The 19,326-nt window shown below is 38.2% G+C and overlaps 1 protein-coding gene across 9 annotated transcripts in view; it reads right to left on the bottom strand.

The window, feature by feature from the left end:
* The window catches only part of Npas3 (neuronal PAS domain protein 3), an 829,271-nt gene that overhangs the window by 57,967 nt on the left and 751,978 nt on the right, over positions 1-19,326 (bottom strand). For all 9 annotated transcript variants that reach the window (XM_047540503.1, XM_047540505.1, XM_047540504.1 and 6 more), the window contains one exon: positions 8,367-8,485. In XM_047540503.1, the coding sequence (XP_047396459.1) occupies positions 8,367-8,485 (119 nt within the window). The remainder of the gene's footprint in view (positions 1-8,366; positions 8,486-19,326) is intronic.

The following is a 19,326-nucleotide window of genomic DNA, read 5'->3' as shown; positions in this document are numbered from 1 at the left end:
CACCAGAGTTTGATAAAAAGTCATGAAGAATAAGTGATGCTAATATGACAACCTCTCATCTCCTGAAAAGATTCCTCAACTGGAGGCTAAAGGGGACACTGTGGATCTGGTACATTTTGATTTTGGTAAATCAGTGATAGAAATTCACAATATCCTTGTAGGCAGAATGGAGAAAATGGAGTCAGGTCATGGACTGGTTATTTGAATTCATAGCTATTCCAATGGTCACATCTAAAAGACACTGTCAGCTTGCAGGATCTTTAGCAGTATGCCAGACAGCATGGTATTATCAACACCCCACCCCCCATTTGTACCTCAGAAGAAGAGAAAGCATGCAATTCAATTAAACCAAAATTTATTGAGTGGCAACTATATGCAGAATATTGTGCTAGGTCCTGAGGGGACAAAGCAGAATAAGAAGTACTCAGAATCTAGCTATTGTGAATTGGGGTGCTATAAACATTGATGTGGCTGTGTTACTGTAGTATGCTAATTTTAAGTCCTTTGGGTATAAACCAAGGAGTGGGATAACTGGGTCAAAAGGTAGGTCCATTTCAAGTTTTCTGAGGAATCTCCACACTGTTTTCCAGAGTGGTTGCACCAATTTGCAACTCCACCAGCAATGTAAAAGTGTGCCTTTTTCCCCACATCCACGCCAACATCTATTACTGTTTGTGTTCTTGATAAAAGCCATTCTAGTTGGAGGAAGATGAAATCTTAGAGTTGTTTTAATTTGCATTTCTCTAATTACTAGAGATGCTGAACAGGTTTTCATATATTTATTAATTGCCTATATAGCCTTTCAATAGATGAATGGATAAAGAAATGGTGATATATATATATACACGATGGAATATTATTCAGTCATAAAGAAGAATAATATTTTGGCATTTGCAGATAAATGGATGGAATTGGAGAATATCATGCTAAGTGAAATAAGCCAATCCCCAAAAAACCAAAGGCCGAAGGTTTTCCCTGATAATTGGATGATGCTATGTAATGGGGGTGGGGGGTAGGGGGGTGAGAGAAGAATGGAGGAACTTAAGATTATAAAGAGGGAAATGAAAAGGTGGGGGGTGGGGTATGAGAAATGGTGGAATGAGACAGACATCATTACCCTATGTACATGTATGATTACAAGAATGGTATGAATCTACATCGTGCACAACCATAGAAACGAAAAGTTGTACCCCATTTGTATACAATGAATCAAAATGCAGTCTGTAAAAATAAAAAAAAATTTCAATAAACAACCTAATGATTCAACTAAAACTAGAAAAAAAGGAAAGTACTCAGTATCTAATACTATATTAGAAAAGGAGGCATTTTAAGTCAAGATCTAGATACCTCTCTCAGTCTTGCCATTTACTGTATATGTGACTTTAGAATAGTCAATTCATATTTCTGTACCTCGATTTTACTTAACTTAAAAACTGGGAAATAGAGATGATTTCCTGAAATAATTATTGTGATCTACATATGAAATTATATGAAAGTACTTTATAAAATGGAGAGAAGATCCTTAGTGGAGCTTGTGTCATCTCACTTGATCCGCAGGAAGTCTTTGGGTCATGTACTATTAAAGCTTCATTTTATAGATAATAAAACTGGGGTATAGAGAGTGCAAAGTAGCACCTAAAGATGTTATTTTAACACAGGGAAAAACTAATAGTTTAATTTACATGGATTAGGGAAAGTGAAAAAAGAAGCAATATTTGATATTTAGAGTTTTTCAGGTGGCAAAACGGCATTTAGGAAAAGAAAATAGTACCATCAAAACCATATCCATGTGAATAAGCAAATATATTTCAACAAAGGTGATTGGGTGGATATGATTAGTACACTTTGGTAAGAGTTCCAGGAAAGAGTGTTACAGATGGTGGTAGGAGAGTTAAGGTCGGGTGGGGTTCTGAAACATGTTGGCACCGTGATCCATTGAGACCCATTAGTGACACAGCACGAGAGAAGTGAATGATCTCTGAGACTTCAGGAAGATACTTAAGGGAGCAGGTCATAGGATAGAATGGAGAAGTAGTCTCCTGGGAAGTAATCTGGAAATTTCCCACAATAGGTTTGGAAAAAGGCATTAAACTGGAGGAATGAAAACAGAAGCAGGTGGCTTCAGGCCATCTTGGCAGTACTAGGTGAGCAAGAGGAAAGATGGGCATCTTAGTATTGTAGACTTCATTGAAGAATTAAATCAAGGACTAAAAATAATACAGTAAGTAGTAATTCCCTGCTAGTCTGCTATCATCTTGAGATTGTTACTGTACACATTCAATCAAGACCAAGTTTGCATATGAAGAGACTTCAACTTTAAAATTTTGCTAGTTGTGATTTTGACATTGGGAATTCTAGTGATATACACCTAAGTGAACAGGAAGGAGGGAACTGGTACCACTTATAAGAATTGTCTTGACTACAGATATAATTTTAAAATATTAGTTATGCTATTTCTAACAAATATTTTCTGATAAAAACATTTTAGAAGATTATCCTTATCTGAATAAGGAGATCAAAATGCAAATCTTAGTTTTGTATTTCTGCAGTGTAGGAGTTGTTGTATTTTGCCACAGGACTTCAGTATGTATTAACACTAGATGGATAAATGAGAGGGAGAAATGAGGTGGAAGGAAAGGGCTATTGTATCCGTGAAGATGCGTTAACTTAGTTTCTTAATAAGGACTAGAGATGTCATATTAAATAGGATTTTGTAACTTGAGATCAATGGAGAAACTTCAAGGATTCAAGAACCTATAGATGCAAAATAAATTTACCTTGGGAGAGGCTCTACAGATTTCATCAAATCTTTAAAGGGATCTATGACATTCCAAATGAAACAAATAACAATTAAAATTATGTGTGCACCTCACTCCACAGAACAGATACAATTATGAATTTTAAAAATGAACATGAGTAGTTTCCAATTTAAAAGACACGCTTATTCGTGCTTAGATAAGGCAAAAGAATTTCCTTTGACTCATTTGTCCCTTCTAGTTTCTTTTTTTTTTTTTTTTTTTGCAGTGCTGGGGATTGAACCCAGGTGTCCCTTCTAGTTTATTGGTTTGGTTACTTCATGTCTAGATATAGCTATTCTTAAAACTGAGGTTTATCAGCAATCCTAATAAACCAGTGAACCTACCAATTATTTTTATGATTCTTTATATCATAAGGAGGCTGGATAGGATTTCAGAAGTCATTTAGTTCAACACTTAGCTACAGGCAAATCCATATCTGAATCATCCCAGATGGGGGACTGTTTATTTTGAAGAATCCTGAGTTCCCCCATCCTCCCTTAGTAATCTGAGCCTGTGTCAGAGCAGAACTCCCAGCATTGCTGATTTTCCCTGTGCAGAGTTCAGAGACATTCTCGGAACCATGTAAAACAGGACAGAGATTTTTCTTTCTTTGTTTCTCAGTCTAGGCTGTTCTACTATGCCATCAGAGTTAGGACATTAGAATGTGTGGGGATAAATATTCCAGAAATGACAGTGGTGCTGGTGGGCATTTAAGAGTAGATTAGAAAACTGCAAGTCCCACACCAAAGGAAACTATCCTCCAAAGACAGGAGCTAAGGAGGCGACCCAATTAGTCTTTGCTTCTATAATTTCCCTGATTACGTATCTCCTTTTACCCCATGTGCTACACCTAGTGAGTTCCCCCAGCCATAGACCTAATCAGGAAGGCAGAATAGGGATGCAAGGCAATTTAAATGGAAGCTGTGTTATGCTAAGATATGTACCCAACAATGAGACCCAAACAACAGGGAAGCCCCTAAGGCATAAGAAGTGGCTGGACCAGATAACATGCTACTGTGGATTTCAAAGCAAATGAGGACAGAAACAACCCAATGTCAGCTCATAGTTAGGAAACTTCATTAGAGAGGGTGACTTTCCTGAGGACTAGGGTGGCAAACTAAGCCACAACAGTTTGTATTATACTCTGTAGTAGATGGAGACTGGCATTTCTCTGACTAAGATTCTTAGTTATGTGGTACAGGTTGAGTGTCCCTTATCTGAAGTGCTTGGGACCAGAAGTGTTTCAAATTACAGGGTTCCCCCCCCCCCCCAGGTTTTGGAATAAATATATATATGAGATATCTTGGAGATGTGGCCCAAGTTTAAATATGAAATTCATTTATATTGCTTAGACACCTTATACACAGCCCGAAGGCAGTTTTATACTATATTTGTAGTGTGCTTGTGTTTTGACTACAACCTGTCACATGAAGTCAGGTGTGGAATTTTCTACTTGTAGCATTATGATAGTGTTAAAAAGTCTCAGACTTTGGATCATTTCAGATTTTCAGCTTAGAGATGTTAAGTCTTTGTGTGAGTAGGTATGAGTCCTGGAAAAGAAGGTAAATCTGCAAACTCCTTGGGGGCACTGTAATCAACATGTGTGGGTATATCAGTGCAGGGGGGTTTGGTGAGCCACAAAGGGAAGGTTTTAATCAGGCAAGAATTTTTTATTTTAAAAATTTAAATTCATTAATTTTTCATATGCTGTTGTCCATTTCATCCTGAGCCTTTCTTTGGACTTTATCAATTACACAGTGAAGAAAGGGTTTAAAATGCTAGAACCTAATCACATGGATTCACTCTGGGCACTGTGACTCATGATTGTCAACTTAGGTAGTTGAGGCAGGAGGACTGAAAGTTGGAGGTTAGCCTCAGCAACTTAGAAAGACGCTGTGTCAAAATAAAACACCAAAAGGGCTGGAGGTGTAGCTGAGTGGTAGAGTGTCCTTGGGTTCAATCCCCAGTATTGCAAAAAATCAACCAATCAATCAAAAAATATTGCATGGATTCAATTTTGACTCCTCATTAGCTAACTAAAAGCTATGAACATGGGAAAGCCTCAGTTTCACTACATGAAAAATGAGCATAACGATACATAAAGGAGGCTTTCAAATAATGTTTCGTGGATTAGAAAATAAGTCTAAAGTCTTTGCCACAGTACCTGACACAGTCAACGTTCAGTAAGTGGTACTTTTGTTTCTGTGATTACTGTCAGTGGTAACAGCAACAGATAAAGTGATGGAGTGCATTCTAAAGGTTCATGTACCAAGGTCACAGGAGAAAATGGAGGGAAGTTTAGTGACCTGCACTGAGCCAGGCTTACCATCTTGGATCTTTACGGGAAACGAGAGATGTACACAATAGTAATAAATTAGGGTGAATATTGGGACAGAGAAATTATCTTTGCTGTTTCTTTTTATTTGTGTTTATTGTGTGGTGGTGGGGTGATTACCAGTTTTATTGGAATGTTTTATAAGCTGCTAGATTTACTTACTGAGAATGAACAGATAAATAGGGATGTTATTCAGCTGTGTATGTCATGGGTTTTGTCAGTTTTTCTACCAAATCTCAGACATGGTAAATTAATGAGGGATGTTCATTCACTGAGAAGGAGGAGGGGACAAGTTGGATCTGTTGGGTGATTCATCTTACTGGGGGATGGTGAATGAATCAACTCTTGTAGGCAGTAGTTCTGGGGAGGGGGATAAGGCACTAGGTGGAGACTTTCATGGTATCTTGGGAAAGATTTTTGAATAGGGTATGGTAGGGGAGTATGGTTACTTTAACATTTTATGATTTGATGAGTTCTGGAATAGCTCCAAATCTTTTCCAATCCTATTTGTTCAAGGTTGTGCTTTTTAATACTTTGTTGCTTGAAGGCCACCTTTATAGCAAGATGTCTTTAATCTTAAACTTCAATTGCTTCAGAAACATTTTTCTTCCATTTATTTGTTCACATGGTGATCCCTTCTTATTCACTACTCATAGGTGATATGTCATCTATTCAGGGAGACCTTCTGTGACCCTCCTATCTAAAGTGGTCTCTGGCCCCCACCAACCACTCCTTCACATTACCTGTTTTCACACTGTATAGTAGTATAGCCTAGTTGTTAAGTGCATGGGGTGTGTGGTGAGACTCCCCAAATTCAAACTCTGTCCTCTTTGATGTATGATATTGCATATATTAATTAGCCTCCCTAGCCTTAGTTTCTTTATTAGTGAAGTGGAACCAATAAAACTTCTTTTCTCTAGGATCGTTGTGATGCTTAATACATGCAAACAATATCATGCCCAGCATATTGTAAGGCCCTAGAGTTCAGCTATTGCTACTTTAGTATTCATTATTCTTTGAGATCACCTTCTTTATTAATTGACTTGTTATAGTTCATCTACCCCAATATAATTTAAGGGGGAAATATTTTTTCCATAATTTTATTGGTGCATTATAGTTGTACATAATGGTGGGATTTGTAAGGGGAAAACTTTTTATGAAAGCAAAAACAAACTATTGTTCAATGCTGGATTTTTAGGATCTGGAACAAGTCCCATAGTGGGAATTCAATAAATCTTTGCTGAATAAATGAAGTATCAGTACTTAAGATCTTCATTTGTCTGCTTTCAGGTCCAGCAGCAAAATCAACTTTGCTGAGGTACCTGTAGGGCAAATCAAACACAAAATACTTGGTCTCTTGCCTAGACCAAAACTGTTTCTCCATATTATTTCTTTATCCACACAGTCTACTTTTTATTTTTTTAATAACAGGAATTGAACCTGTTATTAAACAGTGAGCCACACCTCCAGTCCCCCTTTTATATTTTAGAGATAGGGCCTTGATAAGTTGTTGAGGCTGGCTTTGAACTCATGATCCTCTTGCCTCAGCCTCTCCTGTCCCTGGGATTACAGGTGTGTGCCACACACCTGGCCACACTGTACTCTTGCAGATCAAAAAAAATCTGAAGAGCTTTGTGATTTCTAGTTTGTAGTATAAAAGGATTTTTTTTTAAATTACATTATCTTATGATACTGAATTATACTAACTATTGCATTTTAAAACCTCCTCCACATGGGATATGTACCCCATAAACCAGTATAACTCAGAAAAGGTGAAGAAGTAATACTGAGAGACAGAAAAGAGTTGAAAGGAAATCTCATCGCTCCTAAAATCTGGGATGCAAAGAATGCCTCTTTCTGGCTTAAAAGTAACAATAGTCTTGACATCTGTAGTCTGTTTATAGAATCCTAAACTGGCTAATGCCACAGAGTTAGCAACTAATAAACACATAGTGTTCAGCAAGGCAGGGAAATACAAAGTGGTGCTAAGTATGAGGTCTGTTTTCTTTCCCCCAATACACTGCCTTGCAGCAAGTCTCTATAGGGTGAACTGCAGCAGGCAGCAGGCGCAGGAGTAACTGCCCTGGCTGCCTCTTTGCTTCTCACCCTGGAAAGGTCAAGGTTGCACCACATGTGCCTTTCAGACTGTAGGACAGCTCAGCTAAAGGTCGTCCTTGGAAGGGCCTGCTTCTCCACCTCCTTTCTTTCTTTCTTTTTTTTTTTTTTTCTTTTTTTCTGAAGAATTAATGTCAAAGAAAGTGCCTGACTCTGACTTTATACAGCTGCTTGTCTCCTGATGACTTATATGAATGTTTCAATGCCTGATGCTAACAGCTGTTTTTACCCTCGACAATGCCATGGTCACCCTAAAGAACTGAGTAATCCGAAGTTCTAAAGTCCAAAACTGGGGAAGGTCATGCTGAATATATCGATGGTACGTTCTGTTTCTATTTGCCATCCTACAGACAATAAATATTGTTTAAAAGATTGGCTAGTGTGCTGTAAAATTGGTAAGATTCAGGTTGCCAAAGGCATTTCATAGGTATTAATTTATGTTGCTATAGTAACTGGAATGTTGGAATTTCTCGAGATTAGAGGGCTTTTATATCTTTAACTTTAAAATGATAATAATGTAGATTATGACTCCAGATTTGGTCTTTGCTTGTGAGGAAAATATACTTTGTCGTGTATTCTAGGTATGACTAACTGTTCAATCACTATAATTTCAGAATGAAGGTTTATAACATCCAACTTGATTTTCCTATCTATAAGCGTACAAATCTCAATAGCCACAATGCTCTTAAACTGGACAGTCTTTCCCTAAAGAGAAAGGGGGAGTTTGAAGGGGAAAGTGAGAGAAGTAGAACTTTCATAAGCAACAGTTCTAGAATACTCCTTTTAAGAACTGATATGAATTTGGGTCACCTTCTCCATCAAAGTGAATTTCTTGCAGGTGCTGAAGCACTTGGCGTGTTATTAACCAGCATTTTAAGAAAAGACATGACCCTGGGGCATTTAGTGCATCAGCAATGTCTGAAGTGATAAGGAGGTATAAAGTGATAAGGAGGTATAAAGAAGCCCTACCTTGAGACAGGAAGATGACTAGGAACCCTATGGGCTGGTCAAGGTCACATGTGTTAATTATACGGACCCAGGGCATCTGGAAAACTCAATGCAAATTACCTCGGATTGGCCTGAAACAGAAATGTCTCCCCTCTCTGAACCCAGCTTACCTTATATCCTGATGATTTGATGTGCACGCCACGTTTGGTCAGAGTAGATTTCATTCGGATGAAAAAGGAACGCTCAAGGGTGTTGTCAGTGGTTAGCAGGCTGGGGCTGGTGGACTCCACTGAGGAATACAAAAATACATACACACGTGATTTAGAGCTCTCCACAGCCCCTCACAGCTACTGCTCAGGTGCAATCCTTGAGTTCACTAAAAATAAATGACTGATGGGTGCTAAGAGTGTAGTAATCAATTTACCTCATTTAGAGAATGTTTACTTTGCGGAAAATAAAAAAGAAAAATTAATGTGTCTAAAGTAGCTTCTCTCCTGTTTCTAGCTAGAGCTTTTTTCAAGTCTTTTAACTTGCAGCAGCTTCTTAAGTGGGGTCTAATGATAAGTAATTGTAGCTCACTTTGAGGCTTAGTTGAGTCCTGTGCAGAGAGGACTGTCAGGAAAAAGACCCCATACCCCTGTAGATTTATGGGGTCAACAAGGGTATAGGCAGAGATGCTTCTGATGAGGGGTCGGAACCACAAAGCCTTCAAGGTTGGAGAGCTGCATCCTGACCAATGTCCTTGCCCTCCTGAGTTGGTTTTCTTCATTGTAGGGACAAGAAGCATGAGGTCTTCTCGACTGACTCCAGACAGAGGGATCAGAATGGGATGTATAAAGGACAGAAATCAAAACTACTCACAATGTCAACTTCCCATTCCTGTCACAATGGCATCCTGCCCCTGGCCTTCACCCATATTAGGCAGGGGTCTCTTTTTTCACTCTGCTTCTGTTATAAGAAAATAAGTTTCCTCTCTCAAACAAAATACTTACTCTTTCCTTTCATATGTTTTTAGAGTACGTAGAAAATTGTAGACTTATGAAACTTAAAAGTGGTAGTTTGAAATCTTGCTGATCTAAGAACACCTTCATGCAAACAGACCAGAAGGCAGTCTAAGTCTGTTTTCTTTAAAAATAAGCTTTTAAAGTATTTTATGAATTTAGGTCTTTTCCTGCAAATAAAATAATTTGGGGGATTTAAAGCCTAAAAAGGTACTCGAATTCTACTCTTCTTAAATATTAAAGTTTTTCTTATTCAAAAGGAAAAAACAACAACAAAAAATAAGTTCAAACAACAAAGAGGGTTTCTTCTGAGTAGCCCTACACTAACATTAATTTTCTCTGGAATGGAGGTAAAGAAATACAGTTAATAAAGAGATTTAAGAAGTAAGCATATGTGAAAATAGCTATTAAAGTAGATAAAAATAGCAAAACAAGCTTTTAAATTTTAGATTATGAAATGTAATTCATATATTTCTAGGAGTAATCTCTATTTGTCATGTTAAACTTGATGCTCAGATGAAAGAAAAATGAGCGTTAAAGAATAATCCTCATTCAGAAACCTTGCTATTTGTGGTCTTGGGCTTTTCTTGTATCATTCTTAATAAGATTCTATTTTCCTATATTTGTGGCATTTCTAGTCAGGAGTGATGGGTCTATTGACAAGTATCCCTTTCTTATGTGTCTCAAATTTTTTTTCTTTTTCTTTCTTTCTTTCCTTTTTTTTTTTGTTTTAGAGAGCATGAATCTGATGTCATTTTAAATGTACAGCTTTTTATCACTCGAGGGAAAAGCAGAGCCATGTTATATTTAGTACTTTCATTTCTTCTGATTAAATATGAATTACTATGAAATTTTTCTCATCATCTAACACGCCATAATACGCCAACAGCTTTTTAATACACTATATAAGCACAAACTTCTGCTCTAAGAGTTTAATTTGCCCCTCTAATCCAATCACATCAACCTTATTTCTCTTATCAGAGATTCCCATTTTGAATTAAATGAGCTCATTAGTTTTAATCAAAAGCAGAGAGATCAAAACTTAAACGTAAATGCTTTAGATCAGAACTGTCAGTCAGCCGTGCAGTTCTATTTTACTAAAACACAAGATCAGAGACCCTTAGAACCAATTTTTTCTCGTAAGGGATGCCGAGAGCTTGAAGATGCTATATCCTTTTTTTTTTTTCCTCCCAAGGACAGATTATACATTTAAGGTTAGACTTAATTTATAGCAGTTTTTTCATCCTGGTGGAAATGGAAAAGTATGCCAATCTACTGTTGTCCCTTTCACATTTATTGGCACTAGTCCTCAGAGACTTGAACTAACGTGAAGCCATCAGAATCCCCACCACAAACAGCGTTCAAAATTCAGTTCTGTTCAGCAAGATCGTGTTTGCAATAGCTGAGGACAAATGAAACTTCCCAGAGAAGTGCAATATGTTTTAGGGCCAGGGTCCTGGAGACCCTGACCTAGTCAGGAAGGAATTGCCTAACTGTAGAAGGGTAAGTCAGACATCAGGAGAAATCACTACTGTTTTCAGTAAAACTGTGTATATGAGAGACCACCACATCGGCACCTCCAGCTGGGTGAAGATGCAAGCTTTGCATGAGCTGTGGAGCCAAACACTGCCTTATGCCCCAGCAGAGGCGAGAGTACAGCACCCCACCACGCGGTGCCATGGTAATTGCCTAAACATGCAGGGCAGCGTTAATTACACCAGGGACAACCGGTGTGTAGGGAATGCTAAGGTCAGGTTTTGCCCCAGTGAAGCCGAGATTTATAATCTAAATAGTCTTCAAACTTTAAGAGCAGTGGGTGGGAGAGTTTTGAGGAGTCCGTGAGAGGGAGACAGGCAAGCTAGAAAGGAGCTTGATTTCTGATGATGATTTCCACTTTAATTCCTCCTGATTTCTAGTTCTGAGGACAGAGGCAGAAGTAACCGGCCATGCCGTTCCTTTCAAAGGGACATGTAATGAACTCATCCACAATGCACACACACCCATGCCATGCTTCCACAGGGGCTGTTAAATGCACTTGGTTATCCCAACTGTGACCATGGTGTCTCTGAGTATGACAGGCAAGAGCAGATACTTCAGGAAAGATGCTTTCTGTCCGTCTCAGGTGAGAGGTACATTGTAATGAAGGTTCTGTTGGGGGAGAGCCAGGTAGCAGGGCCATGGTGACCACACGAGAACGAGGTGCTGAATAGAGAGGGGGCATGTGAGGAAGAGATGAAGAGACGACAGAGTAATGACAGAAGTCTCCCTGGGACCAATGCTCTCTAGAGAGAGTGGCACCAGTTTACGTCTGAGAAGCATTTTAGAGTGCTTTCCAGATATGAAATTGTTTTCTGTCAACTTTAAGAGAGTGCCATGAATGCCACATGCTCTGATAAAGAAATTTGGAATTCAGAGAAGTTTTATCTGCTGCTCAAGACCCAGGAGACATCTATAGTAAAGCTGGATTAAGTGGTCAAAACTCAGTCATGCCTAGTTTCAACCTATGAATTGTAAACCAGAAGAGGGAAAACAAAAGACCCATGCAACTAGAAACTAAATAAAGAAATAGAAAGTGCTCTCTTTTGCTGAAATCTCCAGGGCCTCAACTTTTTAATAAATCTAAATCATTTCAGTTCTTGAAATGTCAGTTTTTGCATAGTTTGTAAAATTTATAGAAGAGTTTATGACCAAAGGGGTAATAATTTTTATGTTGGCAAATGCCATCAACTGTCACGTGAAATCATTATCTGTGTTACTCTACATCTGTTTGTGAATCTGTAACTGGTGGTGTTGTTGCCATTCTCATTATTAGGTAAGGACAGGCAGTGGTGGAAGAGGTGGGAGGAGGAGGCAGGTCACTGAGAACCACCTAGTTCTTCCTAGGCTGAAACCAGGGCCGGGCCATTCGAACACTTTCAAGATCTTTCAACATTCTCTTTAGGGTCTCTGCAAGTGCATGACCCCAAAGCATTAAAAAAGATCTTTCTTTTTAGTATACTCCAAATGTTTTCAGTGCAATTCTAGAATCAGAACCCTCAAACTATCACCAAATCCTGATGTGTACAGGAGAGAAAAAAAAGAAAAATTAAGGGTTTTTTTTTTTTTTTGGTAGTACTGGGGATTGAACCCAGAGGCATTCTAACACTGAGCTATATCCCCACATCTCATATTGTCTCATATCCTTTCTATTTTTTATTTTGAGACAGGGGTTTGCTAAATTGCCCAGGTTACCTTTGAACTTGTGATTCTCTTGCATCAGCCTCCTGAGTTGCAGGGATTATAGGCATACACCACCACACCCCACAGGAAGAAAAAAATTAAGTTTTAATAAGTCTTCCTCCTTGATGGTGAGTAAAATATTTTCTTTTTAAAGGAGAAATGGAGTTGGGATAAGTCCTTAAGATATAAAGTTAAATGTAGTCATCCCTAAGTATTCATAAGGGATTGGTTCCAGCACCCCCACAGATACCCAAATCCTTAGATGCTCAAGTTCCTTACGGAAAATGGTGCAGTATTTGCATATAATCTATGTGTGTTCTCCTGTATACTTTAAATCATCTCTGAATTACTTACAGTACTAGTAAATGTAAGCACTACATAAATAGTTTATCAACTGTATTGTTTAGGGAATAATGACAAGGAAAAAGTCTGCACATGTTCATACAGACTCAATTTCTTTTTAATATTTTTGATCAGCAGTTGGTTGAATCTGCAGATGCAGAACCCATGCATATGAAGGGTCGACAGTATATTCTTGTTCCCACTTCATTGTCTAAACAAATCTTTTCAAATCTTTTTGAGATGTTCTGTGCATACAGGACAATCCAAAGTGCAAATACCCAAATTGACTTTCATGTGACAAAGGTGATATAGTTTCATTTTGCAATTATTTTGATAAAGCCAAGTTGTTTCACTGGCAAATGTAGTTAGGTTTGTTAGAAGCTGATGCATTTTAGGAATTTAAAATGACTATGTGTCCACTGAAATTTGATGAAGTTTTTTTTTTTTTTTTTTTTTTTTTTTTTTCCTACAGAAGTTTTCCTTTTAGTTGAGGGGGAATGCACTTCCACAGTCACTTTGAGTTGGAGTTGCTCATATGACTTGCTTCAGCCAATGAAATAGGAGCAAAAGTCACACATCATTTCCAGGTGGAATTTTCAAGAGCCAGTCATGATGTGTCACTTTCTTTTTCCTTCTGCCACATGACTTAACATTTTAGGTTGTGGTTGTTCCACCAGCCTGAGTCTGAGAAGACATTGAAGAGCAGAACACCTTGCCAACACTCAAAGAAATAAATGTTTATTATAATTTTGGGATTTTTTTTTTACTGCTGCATAAATAGCCCATACTGACTAATACAAATACTAAACATTTATTAAAATATTTTAAAAGTCAGTATGTGGCCTGAGATTTTACATACAATCAATGACAGAGCATGAATATGAAAAATGTTTATCTGACTCCAAAGAATGTTGACAATATACTGCTCTTACAGTTATTTTTTGCTCATGCTAGATATGTGAATGAAGTGGGACTGATACAAGTCTAACTATGATCCCCTATATCACCTAGCATGGTTACTGTATGAATATATTACATATACACTCATATACTTCCTAAACAATATAGTAACAACTATATACGTGAATATCTTAAACATACACACACATAAAATCATTGAGTATATATTATATGTCCATTTATATGGCTGGGGATATATATTCAATATATGTTCAATAATATTCACTGAACATTCATTATTATAAGTTCTGACAGACCAAACATGGTAAAAATAAATCCTTTCTCACACAAACTGTCCTAGTGGCCTTTATGTTTATCCAGCAAGATATCTGGTTTTAAAAATGCCACAAGTGCTTCAAAAGTCCTCCTTCCAAAAAGTGAAACAATTTCCTCTCTTCTCAAGTGAGTGTGAGGTAGACATGGGGACTTCCTCCAAACAAATAGCAAATGGTGGAATTGACAGTGATATCCAACCTAGTCCTTTGTTCCCTCCTTGCACTCTCTGGGGTCATTCATTCTGAGGAAGCCAGCTGCCATGTTGTGAAGATACTCAAGCAGTTCTATGGAAAGACCTGTGTATCAAGGAACTGAAGCTTCCTGCTAACAGTCATATCAGTGAATTTAGAAGAGAACCATTCAGCCCCAGTTAAGCCCTTTGATGACTGTGACCTGGCTGCCATCTTGATTGCTACCTAACAACAGACCCTGAGTCAAAACAAGCCAGAGAAGCTACTCCTTGCTTTCTGACCTACAGAAACTATGTCAGATAACTTTGTTCAAGTTATTAATATTTGGGGTAGTTTATTATACAATAGTAGATGACTAACATAACAACCACCTATAACTTCTTGCTGGAAAAATCATAGCCTTATTTTGATTGACAACCATGAAAATAGGTAAAGTTTGTGAGCTTGACCTAGTGGGTCAATATATGGCAAATTCACATGTGTAGGGAAAATCAATGACAGTACTGATTTTTACAAGCAGGGTCTATATTTCTAAGTCCTCTATTTTTTCAATAGGTTGTTTGCAAAAGATGCAATCCACAATGTCACCTACAAGACTGTGAGATAGAAAAGGCAGGGATGATGACCTGTCTTTGTTGGAGCTCTTTCTTGCTCCTCCCTAGATTCCCTCATCCTTTTAATCCTGTTTAGGATTGTGTCTTATGTAATCACATTCAGTTACACATGTTGAAATAAAGTAGCATCCAGATACCTTCTTTTACCACAGATTATTCATTGTACCCCTGTCACTCTCTCAAGTAAACAATATCCCAGGAATTTTTTTCCTTTTTTTCTTTTTTGAAGGTAGGGGATCACTGTGTCCTCTTCTTGTATTTACCTTGAAGGAAGTGTCTTCTGCAAAGTGTTCTGAGAGACATGGGTCAGTGGGTGTGGTAGTTCAAAGAGGATTGGCCCCATCTCCCCCTGAACTAGAGAATGCTTTGCTCTCTGTCTTCGGAGAGTTGGTTTTCATCCCACCAGCCTTTCTTCTAACATGTCAGGGTAACTCTGAAGCAGGTAATGGCCCTTAGGATACTAGATTGGGATCCGTGGCCACTGTTGGCATGGCAGTGCCTTCCATTTTCTGTGGTCACAAGTTATGCCATCCTTTACACCCAATGCAGTTGCAACTGTCCTGCTCTGCTCAGCAGTCAGACTCCCTTGACTTCAAGCTCACTCTGGGGTGGGACAAAAAAGCCCAATTTATTTACATCTCATTAGAGCTGATTCCTGTTCCCATCCAGTCATGAGTCTTCAGCTTTGTTTAGAAACTTGTGAATCATTAACTGAAATTCAAGAGCATAGCTGTGAAAATAATTGTGGTTCAATAATGATGCAATAAACTTCTTTTAAAGTAGCATTAGAAATAATGTGTCAAAAAAAAAAAAAAGGAAAAATAATAATAGTTTGCCACTCATACCACTTGTCAGAATAAACTCCCTGGCCTTGTGTGGCCTGCCTCTGATGAGAATCGTAATGCATAAGGTTGCCTTTCAGGTTTCCTGTGCCTGGCAGGGGTTACTACTTGGTGAGGCTGTCCCCTGAGGGAGAGGAGAGCATTCAGTGGCTGCCTGCTGCTCCGCAGTTGGTGTTTGGATGATACCACTCTGGGGAAATATACACAGTGTCAGAGTCAAGCTGCTACCAGTGGGTGTTTCTATACACAACTACTAAGCAACAAGAAAGTTCAAGGGGAAAAACCTGAATATTGTAAAGATCGCCTTTGAGAGTACATGATATCCAGTATGACCCATTCTGCAGCAGGCTGTGAACTCCCAAGGATGTGCCATATGAATACTGCAAGCAAATATTTTAAATCTTATTGGAAACTCCCTATAAATGTTGCCACTTGAGGGATCTATTCTGGAAGAAAAATATAGCATGTCCTCCCGGGATGCAGCGTGGATTCCATTACGAATATTGCGTACGGGATCGAGTGTGGCAATGCTTTTATCACGACTATAAAGTGGTTACGAGCCAATTCTTCATATAAAACATACTCAATAACATTGAGGTTTTCTTCCCCTTTTCTGTTTCCTTCTTTTATTTCCTTCCTTCCTTTACTTTTTCTTTCCTTTTTTTTATGACAAACATGATGTCAGACAAAGGGCATTCGAACTTAGTCTTTGTAGTACAATACAAAAATAATACATAAACACCTTTGTGAAGGCAGCTCAAAACCCCATGTTTTCTATTAAAAAGTCATGTTCAATCTTCACTGTTGATAGAACTGAATAGCTAACACACAGAACATTGTATATCAGAAAGGTCAATAGTTATTATGAGCTACAAATATATTTTTTTCCATCCTTCAGGCTGTTTAGCGCATATCACAGCATGAGCAGCTGTCTCCTTTAATGCTTTTAAAATTAGAATCCCAAAGAAGAAGAAAAAATTATGGTTGCAATGATTGCTCTTTGCTTTTGTAAGTTTACTTTAATATACTATTTTATATACATGAATCTTCCATGCAACCTATCCATGGGGCAGTAACTGGTCGCCAGTATCCAGTTGAACTGCCATGTTTGTTTTCTTAGCATTCTGGCCAGATTTCCATGTCGGGCACAGATGTTGTCCCCATACTATATTTAAAAACTGAGTTATATAGTAGAATCTGGTTACAGAGGCAGTTGCAAATGCACACATATGCATTCTGCCTTTTCCTTGCTTTAAAGCTCTATTAGGAATGAGAACAATACCATGTGATGAGAAACAGCTATACAGCACCGGGTGAAAAATCAGGCAGTGAATCAAACCACTGTTAAGTATGGTATCGCTTTCCATGTGCAGGCATGTGAACTGAGAGTGCACTTTTTGATTTTTTTAAAGGTTGGTCTTCTGCCTGTCCCTAGAACTTCTTGTCATTACTCAGCCCATGGCCATAAAAGACAGTGTTGGCATTTTAAACATATGTAAGCACACATTGAATGCTTTATTATAGCTTACTTATTCTTTGTTCAGCTATTTAAATTAAATACTTAGTGAGTATATTGCTGAGAACCATTCGTAAGAGTGCTTACAATAATTTCAGGGAGGGACTAAAGAAGAGCAATGTAGAGTAAGGGATGAGAGAGTAATGGGGGGCACATTTTGAGTAGGTGGTCCCAGGGGCTTCTCTAATAAGACGGCATCTCAGAGGAGACAAGTCATGTGTATATGTGGGTGAAGGTGTCATACACATCACTGTGCTTATGGTTCACATTGTAATTTTATGATTCCTGCTTGGTAAAGGAATTTACAGAAAACCATGATGTGGATAGATATGACCTGTGACACAATGAAATTCTAGATATACTACTTTTTGAACTTTTGTTCAAAGTTAAATTATTTGTTTTCAGTAGGTAACTTAACACGTAGGAAACCAAGGTAAGGGTTGTTGGACATGATCATGCAGCCTGCTCAGTGCCTCCCACACATACCATTGGTTTTTGCAATTCTTTGAGGATCTCTAGAGAAAGCAGTTTCCACAGAAAAGTGGGATAAGAACTGAAGAAAAATATGGTGTATTTTGGTGGTGAAAATGAAGAGACCCAAGTTTGCTTACTGAATGAGAGGTCAGAGCTTAGAGTTGTCCATGCTGGATGTGCTAACTGAAGAATTTAAACCTAAGGGATATTTAATCAGTAACAGAAAGAGAACTGAGCCTCTGAAATGAGGGAAAGAAAAAATGGGAGGATGAGAGAAAGAAAAAAAGGGAGGATGAGAGAAAGAGAGGGGTGGGAGGGAGAGAGACGGGAGTGTGATGGGATTGGTGTTCAACAACTTACTCTCAATAAAGTAAAGGTTGTTTGCTGAAATAAGGAAGTGGGAGAAGGAGGTTTGGGGAGAGGAAAAAAAAAAAGCTCTGAAACGCCTACTTGGGAAACAGATAAAGTCAATGGAAAATAAGTACTAAGAAGGTATAGTAGCTATAAGTCACATAGCTTAAATTTGAGAGTCCTGACTTTCAGGTGTTCCATAATAATAATGGTTTTTATGGTTTTTAGAGGACGGGCTCAAGCAGTGAATTTATTCTGGAGATGGCAGCTGGCACAGCTGGAATGAAAGAAAGTCAAGGGAGTGAGAGACTCTAAAGGGTTGGAGTGGTGAGCCAAGAGGGACTTATTCAGACTGGTTCCTGAGAATGTTAGTCACTGTTTTTTAAAAAGTTTACATTTACTATATGCAACAGAATGAAACTAAACCCATATCTCTCACCATGCACAAAACTAAACTCAAAATAGATTAAGGATCTCGGAATCAGACCAGAGACCTTGCATCTTATAGAAGAAAAAGTAGGTCCAGAGCTTCAACATGTCAGCTTAGGACCAGACTTCCTCAACAGGACTCCCATAGCACAAGAAATAAAAGCAAGAATTAATAACTGGGATAGATTCAAACTAAAAAGCTTTCTCTCAGCAAAGGAAACTATCAGCAACGCGACGAAAGAGCCTACAGAGTGGGAGAAAATCTTTGCCAATCATACTTCAGATAGAGTGCTAATCTCCAGAATCTATAAAGAACTCAAAAAACTCTACACCAAGAATGCAAATAGTCCAATCGACAAATGGGCTAAGGAAATGAATAGACACTTCACAGAAGAAGATCTACAAGCAATCAACAAACATATGGAAAAATGTTCAACATCTCTAGTAATAAGAGAAATGCAAATCAAAACCACCCTAAGATTCCATCTCACCCCAATTAGAATGGCGATTATCAAGAATACAAGCAACAACAGTTGTTGGCGAGGATGTGGGGAGAAAGGTACACTCATACATTGCTGGTGGGGTTGCAAATTAGTGCAGCCACTCTGGAAAGCAGTGTGGAGATTCCTTAGAAAACTTGGAATGGAACCACCATTTGACCCAGCTATCCCACTCCTTGGCCTATACCCAAAGGACTTAAAATCAGCATATTACAGAGATACAGCCACATCAATGTTCATAGCTGCTCAGTTCACAATAGCCAGATTGTGGAACCAACCTAGATGTCCTTCAATTGATGAATGGATAAAGAAAATGTGGTATATATATATACAATGGAATATTACTCAGCCATAAAGAATGATAAAATTATGGCATTTGCAGGCAAATGGATGAAATTGGAGAATATCATGCTAA

The sequence above is a fragment of the Sciurus carolinensis genome, chromosome 2 (assembly GCF_902686445.1).
Source record: "Sciurus carolinensis chromosome 2, mSciCar1.2, whole genome shotgun sequence".
NCBI lineage: Eukaryota > Metazoa > Chordata > Mammalia > Rodentia > Sciuridae > Sciurus > Sciurus carolinensis.
Note: the sequence above shows the minus strand (reverse complement) of the source record. Positions and strands in the feature narration are given on the sequence as shown.